At 35.3% G+C, this 11,083-nt stretch overlaps 1 protein-coding gene across 1 annotated transcript in view; it reads right to left on the reverse strand.

Moving 5' to 3' along the window:
- Window positions 1-705: 705 nt before the first annotated feature.
- The window catches only part of LOC121873194 (diacylglycerol lipase-alpha-like), a 22,831-nt gene continuing 12,453 nt past the window's right edge, over window positions 706-11,083 (reverse strand). The window contains exons 2-5 of the mRNA XM_042376543.1: window positions 7,941-8,018; window positions 5,877-6,100; window positions 4,672-4,813; window positions 706-4,422 (exon numbers count right to left, since the gene is read on the reverse strand). Coding sequence (XP_042232477.1) covers window positions 4,213-4,422; window positions 4,672-4,813; window positions 5,877-6,100; window positions 7,941-8,018 — 654 coding nt within the window. The 3' untranslated portion in view covers window positions 706-4,212. The remainder of the gene's footprint in view (window positions 4,423-4,671; window positions 4,814-5,876; window positions 6,101-7,940; window positions 8,019-11,083) is intronic.

Here is an 11,083-nt window from a genome sequence, read left to right on the forward strand (position 1 = left end):
TCGAAGTTTTGTTCGTTAACCAAATTGAAGATCCTTATGGGAGCTAATTCGTTAACCGAAATTTCGTTAATCGAACTGTTCGTTACCCGAGGGACCACTGTATTTTGTTTCTCACTATTTTTTTATTTTTTTTTATTTATTTAGGGTCCTTTATTATTATTATTATTATTATTATTATTATTATTATTATTATTATTATTATTATATTTTTAATTTTTTTTTATAATTTTTTATTAAATTTTATTAATTATCATTGTTTTTAAATTTTTGCCCCCAGGCCCTGATGTAGGCCATTGACCTGTGGTTTGGTGGACTAATCCCGTAAAAAGGGGGGGGGGAACTATTATAAACCAGGTATAACAGGAAGTTGAGAAGTGAGGATAATTATGTACAGTTTATAATGTAGTATATAAATTGATAAAAGAAAACAATACAAAAACATGTGAACCAAACATCAATTAAGGCAGGAGTGTGAATATGTAGAAAAATATATCAGTAAGAGAAGTCATGAAGGGAAACACCTTACTTTTAACAGTCCTGTTCACCTTAGAGTTATGCTTCCATGACTGACTCAAAAGTTTATTTTGACATTAATCTGATCAAAATGATGACTTTCCTTGGCATTTCATAGGATAATCTATCTATCTATTCTTAAATGTTTATTCCCCCTGGGACATACTCGAGGAAGTGGCCAAAACAACAATAAAAGTTTAAGATTATTTGTTCCCTCAAAAATTTACTACAAAATAAACAATAGAAAATATCACCGGTACTCTGAGGGAGAACATAAAACTCTCCGTGTACAATACTTTACTGGAGAGTTAGCATGAACTGTATAACACTTTCCACTAACCTGAAGTCTTGATAAACTATACAAAACATGTGGATGCTGTTTGTACTCTCTTCATTCACAGCTTGTAACTTACCTCCACCTGGATTCATATTTCTGCCTGATGTGCCCCCAAGAAAAAATACAAAAAATATGAAGCAAAATCATATATCTGTTGTGTCTAGCAATATGATAAAAAGAAATGGAGGATTAATGAAATCCATTGCTTAATCATGTGACAGCACAGCAGCTTATTAATGCAATGAATTAATTTTGTTGAATGTTCATATTTTTTCATTAAAGAAATTTAAAGTGCATCTTCATAGCGTGAACTAAGCACACAAAATCCAAATAAATTTTAACATATTAAAAATGTTAGTAGATAAACAATCAAATTAATAAAAAAAAAAAAAAAATGGAAGCCAGAAGCCATTCTTTCACATGAAGCAAAAGTATTCAGCCTCCAAGATGTTATAGACACTTACACCACAACTATGTCTAAGACCCACTATAACAAATCAATAATATGGCCTGAAAACTTAAAACATGGTGCTACCATAAGTCTAACAATGTAAATATATTTATACAGTATAACTGCCAAACCCTGCACTACAGTATATTTCATAAATTGCCATTTCTTCTCCCAAACTCATTCCTTTCTCATTTTTTCATGTTTTCAAAAAACATGTTTTTCACACAACCTATCGTAATATTCAAATAAGTGGTTCCTACTGCTGCACTTATGTGTCAGCCAAAAGAATGAATAAAACTGCATAGAAAGTCGTCTCAAGTACTGGTAGCTACTGCTTTTGTTCAGAACTGTTCACCAATAAAATGTCAGAGGAAGGTAATGTATCCAACCACCATGACATGACTGCAGGACTGAACACATTAACAAAAGGAGACAATGGGGGGTGGGGGACTGTTACAATAACTACGGTATTTGCCAATTTGACAAAGACATTTAATACTTGGGTTGAACAAATCTTATCACTTCACATATCCATCACTTTTTGACATGCTGACACACAAGAAACTGCATTTAGATGATGCATTAGTTAACACAAATAAATGTGGTTAATATTATCCAATAGCTACCATAGGAGTATCTTAAGGGAGCTACCACTAACTACTAATACTATATGCACAAAACTAAATATGCAGTCATGCTTTTTTCAGTAATTTCTTTGTTAGTGAACTCTTTTTATAAATTTATAATGAAATTTTAAGTATGAATAAACACTTGGGCTAATAAACATTCCAAAGAAAATAAATCAAAATGCTTTCATGAGTATGCTCGGAATATTTCTTTTCTCTCTTTCAGACATTTTTTCAGTTAATGCTGGGTAGTCAGAAACAAAAGCGAACGAGCGAGCACACATGCATGCTGCTGACATTCACTATCAGCTTTGACATAATACACACTCTGTCAAACTCATTCCTAAATACAGTACATGAATTTGTAACTTTTCCTATGAATTGCCCCCAACACTGTTGTCATCTATTAACATCACCTGAGTCACCACCTATTCACAACCCATTTCATTACTAATTAATCAACCATAACAGTATCCTACTTTCACCAAGGACCAGTTTCCCACTTCCTGAGAAATTCTAAACATTTGCATCACTCACTGGACACATTAAAAAATTACATATTTACCACAACTTTTCAATAACATCCATTTTACCTTCCTATCTACTTTATCATGTGTTTCCTCTGAATCCATAATGCTACCAACAAATTCTTCAGCTTATCTAAAAAAATTTAATTTATGCTCATTAATACAAAAAACCTGATCTACACATAACCCGCACACCTCTTCCTCTACCACACTTTCATTATAAATGTTGTTTATATACAGTATGTTCTTTTAAGTATATTTCAATCATAAACAAGACCATCACAGATTACAATATTCCTCAGGGTTTCCATTAAAAGCCAGTAGCCAAATATATATATTACCTAACCTTCAATGGTACATCTGACTCGAATTGTGCAAAGACAAACATATGCAAAACATCATAAGGTAATAAAAAAATATATGAACTGGCCTTTCAAGTGTAGGAGAAAGCATCAAAATTTTCCTGTGCAGGATGATACTAGACCTTAACTACATGTAATTTCTTTTTGACCCACTTTTAATATACTGCTAATAAAAAAAATATGGTCCCTCACACCCCTTTCCATAGTAAACACATTGTTTTTTCTTGAGGTCCATTTTCTACATGGGTCACCCTAATGCTTAGGTGGAAAAGCTTACTTAAAATACTAAGCTGTCTAGCTGCAGGTGTCATGTTAAACTGGACTGAGATTAATTAGGGGATCTGAGTGTTTCTGGGACCCCATAACTCTGGAGAGTGAAGGAGATAAGAGTTTGAAAAAAAGGCAACCTGATACAGGTTAACTCAACTGAAGGTGAACTATTTCAGGTTAACACAATTAATGGCTAAATGTTACATGTTTGCTGAATTAAAAGATAAATATTGTAAGCCTTCAGTTGTGGTGAGATCTGGAGGGGAAGTACTGTAACAACTACTATTACTCGACTCTGGTGAATGAGAATTTTCTAACAACAGAATGGACAGAATAAGGTACAGTAAAGTAAATATGAAACAGATTTGACAAAAAAATAGGCAAATAGTTTTAAGAGAAAAGAAAAGATATAACAGCATGTTAAAATATTTCATAAGGTGTGACTGACAACATTAAAGGTACAGTGAGGTTGTAGAGACATGATAAAGAGAGATGATGTGAAAATGAAGAGAGTGAGTTTGAGTAAGATACATAGGGGAATACACACGAGACATTAGTAAGGAGACAGGAGAGGATAAGGAATTATAAAGGTACAACGAGTGCCGAAATGGTGTTATGAGGAAGGTAATGAGCCATCCTGTCATTTGACAGTAAAAGGGCCAATTATTATTGTATTTTATCATACATCTTAGCACGAAAGTAGTGCTTTTAGTATCATTTAGTATGTGATCTAATTATTCTGAACGTTGGTGTGTTTGAGGTCTGCTTGGAAATGGAGAAACGGTTACACAAAAAAACACACACTTAAGATCCCTCCTACACATAAACATTAACATTCAATGTACATTTCTCTCTTAACTGGCAACAGTTTATAGCTGCTGCTCTGAACAAAGACTCTTCTGTATAGATACAAAGTTCCTTAGTTTAGTTCAAGAATTCATTAGAATGAGCAAATATAAGTAAATACTTCATGAATGGATTGTCAGACCCATTGTTTCCAGTGTCAGACAAGAAGTAGAAAATAATACATTTAAAAATTCCAGATATTTCAACATGTAGAAAAACAATAACCTGTTAAATGATTACCTAAATTATGACTAAAAGGCAACAGAGAAGCAGTTGCCACTCACTGTCTTTTATCGGGGTGATGTCGAACAACATGAAGAATGCGGCCTGGAGGATACAGTGGTTGATGGACGGTGAGAGCAATGGAGGCATCTGATGGGTGTGAGGCATGATCCCTCATAGCTGCTCGTGTAGTGGAGAACTCCTCTGCTTCCCCTCCACTGTCTTCCCAGGCTCCACAGCACCTCACAGATGAGCTGATCGTTTTCCACTAATATCAAGCAAATACACATCAATATGGGACCTCAAAGTATCCCTGTTGATAAGACTCCTAACACAAACTGAATTTATCCCAGAGATTTTATTAAAAGAATACAAAGATGAAAGAAGTACCAAACAGTGAGATGATTGGGATTTACTATGGTGATATGAACATACAGTACATATTGGAATATGAGAAAAGAAAGATTTCCCACAATCTATTTCTCTTCTTTAAAAGCTCACATGTTCATGGCCTCACCTTGGGATCCTTGGATCGCTGGATGGCATTTATCAGATCTGCCCTCATAGACTCCATTTGATGCAGGCCAATGCGGGGCACAACATCCTTGCCCACTACAACTGAGGTGATGAAGGCTCGTGTGTACTCCACTGCTGGCATACTGTGAATAAACACAAAGTTTAACTGAGAGGAATATGAAGCTATATATATCATCAAATATCATCCTCATACTGTATTTACATGAGTGGAAAAAACTTGCATGATTAAAATTTAGTTCCAATATCACCTAGAAGTGCACTACACCCTCGTTAAATTGACAAAAAGGCTGTGGGTTACTCAAATTACTGAAAAATCTGAATTAACCAAGTTCGGAACATTTTGATATTACTGCACTTGACAATTTTCAAATTTTTGTGTTCGATTATTCATTTGTTTTCTGTTCAGTTTTTGCAGTTTTGGGGAACATGAATGAAATCCCAAGACCGCCCGGGGAACCACGTGGTCAGAGTTGATGCAAAGTGACGAGCCTGAATTTTCAAAACCATCGCCGTGTGACTTTTGGAACAGCTCAGTGTATTTTGAATTCATTCTGAATTCAAATCGTTCAATTCATAAAAAAAAAACACAAAAAACATACAAATCAAGCCAAAATCCGAATTAATGAGGATACTGTGCAGCATTATCTCCGTTAGCCGGAATCGCTCTTAACTGGAACTCTCTGATAACCGGAATTGAAATTTTCTTGGAAAATTGTTCCCAAAGCCGTAATTTTGTTTCTAAATTCTGGCTTTGGGAATGATCTTCCCAGGGGCACATTTTCTGGAAGCTTAAAAAAAAATTTCCCAGTACCTGAAAAATTACAGAAAATTCTGGGGATGAGAGTCTTTTCTGGGTTTGAGAGATGAAAATCAGGTGCATTTTCCAGAAATTCTGAGAAAATTTTTCTTGTACCCGGAAAATTCTAGGGACGGGGAATATTTTTCGGGTTCGAGAGATGATGTAATGCGCAATTTCTGGAACTTCCAAGAACATTTTTCTGTTACCCGGAAAATTCCAAGGATGAGGGATTTTTTTCCGGCTTTGAGAGAGTTGTCTCATTACCCAGAAGTGCTCTGCACCAACTGTTCCGGCTAACAGAGATATCACTTGTACAAGACTTCCTACAGTCAGAAATTATACTTAGTTAGGAAATGTAAGGAAAAATTATGATCACTGTATATCACCTGAGAAGTCCTCCAGGTGGGGAGTATGCAAAGCAGCTGAGGTTAGGGTGTTCTTGCTTCAGGAGTATAGCAAGAATGGCTGCTGTGCCAGCACCCAGGGAATGACCCACTAACACCAGGTCATACATTTGTGTCCCACGGGTTGTATCAAAACTAAATGCACGCGACAAAATGTTGTCTTCACGAAGTTTGCGACGAATGTATTCTGCTGCAGACACCATACCCTGGCAGATATGAAATAAAAATAATAAAGTTTTAAACTGTATAGAGAATAATATGAACTAGATCAAATAGAATGCAATAATCAGAGCAGTGTCATGAACAAAATGTTTCTGGGCAATGTAAAATGCATAAAAGGTAATCAAACAAACTCCTGCAGTGTCACCTTTTTTTTTTTTTTTTTAGTAAAGTGCAAGATATTTTATCTCACGAACCTTATAGAATTTTACAATTTCCTAAACACCATTTCGCCCTTCTTCCCGAAAGCCTAATTTTTTTTTTCTGCCTAACACTCACTCCACTACAATATATATTTTTCATTCACATCCTTCCTTATCTGCATCCAAAACAATTTAAAATTTCCTCCTTTGTCAACTTACTAAATATACCCCTCACCCCTAACCTCATTAAACAATATTTTAACCTTAAATCTTTTATAAGGAAAATAATAGACAGTAAATAAATAAATAAATTAAATCTTTCAATCTTACATAACCTTTCCCACAACAGTGCTGGATAGCTGAAGCCAAGAACAAACACATACACTCCCATCACTCACTATAAATCCTTCACTCTTATTGCTGCAGTAAATGTGATCCGTTACCATGCGTCGCTCCCACAATAAAACCCCAATACGGGTAAACCTCGATATCCGATATTCCATTCAGTGATATTTTGTTTTAACGATGGTTATAAACTAAGATCATCTCGCTATATATGATAAAAAATTTGCTTTAATGATAGCCATTGATATCCATTGGTTGGATTTTTTTTTATCTCCAGTGCAAACTATGGGTTGTATATACTCAAATTAATTGCTGTCTTGCAATGTAAATTATATTTTTCTATGTCAAGTCAAGAAAAATTTTATAAGGAAACAATATTTAACCTATGCATCATACCTCTCTACCTTAATTTGTATGTCTACCCACACACCACCACATGGCTAACCTGCGTACTACAGCCCTGTTTGGTTCTTTGTCGATCGTAAACCTGCCATCGCATGGTTCCACAATTATAGGCCAGCCTCATACATTGTACTTATCAGTGTTTTCCCTAATATAGTGAGAGGACAGCACTAACATTTAGATTGAACTGTATTATGGTGACTATGAAGTGACATTTTCTGTGCCTTTGTGACTGTAAGATGTGTTGACTCTGTTAGTGAGAAAATGTGAGCAGTGGCGGCCACTATCATTGTTTTTACGTTATCATCATTCGCTCTATTTTTGTGACAAGTGCTTTTGCTCTGTTTTTGTGACTGTAAAGTGAGCAGTGTAACTTTGAAAATGTCTGGGAAGGCCAAGGCATCCAAGACAACCATGTTTCTGAGTTGAAGCTTGACCATTGTTAAGCTGCATGAGACTCCCCAGAGGGTGTGTGGGAGTCAGTGTGATGTCTCCACTCCACCTACAAGTCCCTCTAGCCTTGGAGGAGACATGTGATGATAACCAGACTTATTCTTCAGGATGTGGTGTGTGTTGTTTAATTGTTTTGTACTGATAGTAATATTCTAGGAATTATTTTGTCAGTGATACAAGTGTGTTTGGGGACTGGCTGGGAATGTATCCCATTGAATCCCATGTTTAATGCTCCCTGTCTATGAAAATTCACCTCGTGATGGGTTTTTCAGGAACCTAACCCCATCATTTATCAAGGTTTACCTGTACATGTATCCGGTTTACCATTGTCATTCTACACAACTTAACATCGCCCATCAGCAATCAATTTATCCTCATAAACCACCTCATGCAAAATCCTTGTCATGCATTCAAGCCTCTATATGCAATATACATAACTTGTACATTATATGAATGTATAATAAAACAGAAAAACATATACAACCTTGTGTCCAAGCCAGTCCTCCTTGATGGCATCCATAGGAAGAGGTTCACTCTCAGCGTTAAGATCAGTGATGACGTCCTGGGGTGAGGAAAACCATCACGTCACATAATGATAAAGATAAAAATTAAAAATACTTCAAAATTCATAATCTTTGCATTAATTTTCATGGTGTTCTAAAACAATCAGCACTTATGGAAATAAATAAGATATAAAAATAGTTTAAAAAACATAGTATGAGTGTGCATAACCCATTATTCATAAATACAGTCATGCGCCGGTTAATGTCCTAGATACGTTCTTGGAAACGTGACGTTAACCGAAATGGACGTTGTCCGATCATCACATAAACTTTGTATTTATACTTACGTGTATGTGGAATACTATATACGTACATATACACTTTTACTCTTAAATCACTACTGTAATGTGATATAGGTGATTAATTTTTATCTCTTGTGCAAAATACATGCCGTTTATATTAAAATTATTCGCTGTTTTACAAGGATTCCAGCAACGCCGAACAGATGGGGGGGGGGAGGAGGGAGGAAGGGAGCGAGCGAGGGGGCGTGGGGGGAGGGGAGGTGGTACGTTTGACAGTTGGCACAGGCCCAGGTCTAGCGCGTGTATATTTATCAGTTCTTAAGTGACTAAGCTTCTCTCTTATAAAAAGCCAGTGAAATGACCTGGGTGAATATAATTAATATAGCTGGGATTCTTGTAACATACTGATTAATTTGAATATAAACATGCTGTAATTTGCACTAGACAAAACAATTTTAGTACCGTAATCAAATTAGTACATGTGCACTCCAGCTTTGCACTAAGGTCATTTATTTCTATTACGTTTCTTTTAGTATGGTGTGTGCATGTAAATGGATGAAAATAAATGAAGAAATTTATGTAAATCTACCCAAAAATACAGTTGAAAAACTTTTTATAAAATGTACTACAGTATTGTACACTAATGTACTAAATTTTTTATATCTTGAGCAAAATATATGACGCTTATATTCAAATTAATCTCTGTCTTGCAAGGATTTCAGCAATGCAAATTATATTATCCTAACTTTAGTCTGAGATATTATATAAAATAAACATAAAGAAATCACCAATCTTTTGTCTGGGAGGGAGGGGGCGGGAGGTGAGGTGACAGAATGTCTGGCGTTTGTTTGTTTATTTATTTGAGATAAGATTTGACAGTTGGCGCTGAAGGCCTGCCTGCGTGTTTATTTATCATTACTTAAGAGTGACTAAGCTCTTCTCATAATTTGCCACCCAAACGACCTGGGTGAATATAACTTACATTGGAGGGATTCTTGTAAGATAGTAATTTATTTGAATACCTGTATAAACAAGCTATATTTGCAATAGACATAACAATTTTAGTACCGTAATCATTGAGTACATGTACAATACAGGTTTGCACTTAGGTCCATTGTTACTGTACAATATTGACTAAATTCACTAGATAACGTACGCCTGGCAGCACAATGTATAAGAATACGCGATGCATACGTGACTGTACCCGCTCTAGGGCCATTTAGGTTCGCTAGGTCCCATTATTTGAATGTTTTTTTTTTTTTTTTTTTTTTTTTTTTTTTTTTTTTTTTTTTACTTATCTGAATTATTATTATTATTACAGGAGTATTAAATTTTTGCCCCTCAGGCCCCAATGTGGGTCAGTGACCTATGCCCGGGTGGGCTAATCCCCTTAAAAAAAAAAAAAGCCGCGGGAAATTAAGGTTTGTTTACATCCGGCAGTTCGGCTGCTCTCTCTCTCTCTCTGCTTGTCTATACAGAGTACAACATTTAACCCTTCAATATATATGAGCAGTAAATAAGTGTTGCTTTCATATTCTTATGTAGAGTAATGACGATATATTTTCACATGTGCGCACTTACATACGAGCAGTCTCACTTTTTTTTTTTACCATTAATGGTTAGCTACTTATATTGTTCCATTTATTAACATTAAATAACATTACAGGTACTTCAAACAACCATATTCATTTTTTTTACATTAATTTTACTACAGCTAAACTCAGGGTCTTATTTTCTTCAGTTTTATATGTAGAACCAATCAGTCACTGGTTTCGTAAGCTTTAACATAAACAATGCCGGCAGCCGTCTCGTCTCCTCTAATATTCCACGTATTATTAATAAATTGTATTGTTAATTTTGCACACACGTACATTAATTCAATAAAAACAAATTCAGAAACATTAATTAAAATATATATGAACAGTAAATAAGTGTTGCTTTCATATTCTTATGTAAAGTAATGACGATATGTTTTCACGTGTGCGCATGCGCACTTACATATGCGATCTCTTTTTCTTTACCATTATCGTTAGCTACTTCTATTGTTCCATTTATTAACATTAAATAACATTACTTAAAACAACCATATTAATTTTACTACAGCTACAACCAAGGTCTTATTTTCTTCAGTTTTATATGTAGAACCAGTCAGTCACTGGTTTGGTAATCAACGAAAACAATGCTGTGTCATTTCCTCGTGTGTTTTAATGTTCTACGTATTATTAATGAATTGTATTGCTCATTTTGCACATATAAACATTAATTCAATAAAAAAGACATTCAGTAATAAACAATAATGAATCTTTTGTACATAAGAGAAATGACCCTGTTTACACGATTATGCACGTCGTCTGCACGTTGGCGGGCCGTTCAAACCCGTCGAAATTCGAGTTTCCGCCGTCAAAATTTTTATTTATTTATTTTTTTGTGTGTTCCAATAAAATACGTTAAGAATTAAAAACTCGCGAAATTTGAGAAGCTACTATACGACATTTAACCCTTCAATATGTCTTCAAAGAGACCATGATGCAGAGAAAGTGGTGCTAGTGCTTCCAGGCATAAGCACAAGTCACAATCTAACCAGGAAAAGGGTGAATTTCCATGGTCCGGCAATTTCCATGGTCCGGCACCGGTCAGGTCCCGAGGTTGCCGGACTAGAGAGGTACAACCTGTAATGTACTGTACACTACAATAGACAAAAAACAGAAACAGTAACATAGGCATTTATTATATCTATGAAAACATATTATGGATATATAGTTACGCAAATGTGACTGTACCCGCTCTAGGGCCATTTAGGTTCGCTACATCCCTTTATTTGA

The sequence above is a fragment of the Homarus americanus genome, unplaced genomic scaffold (assembly GCF_018991925.1).
Source record: "Homarus americanus isolate GMGI-L3 unplaced genomic scaffold, GMGI_Hamer_2.0 scaffold32929, whole genome shotgun sequence".
NCBI lineage: Eukaryota > Metazoa > Arthropoda > Malacostraca > Decapoda > Nephropidae > Homarus > Homarus americanus.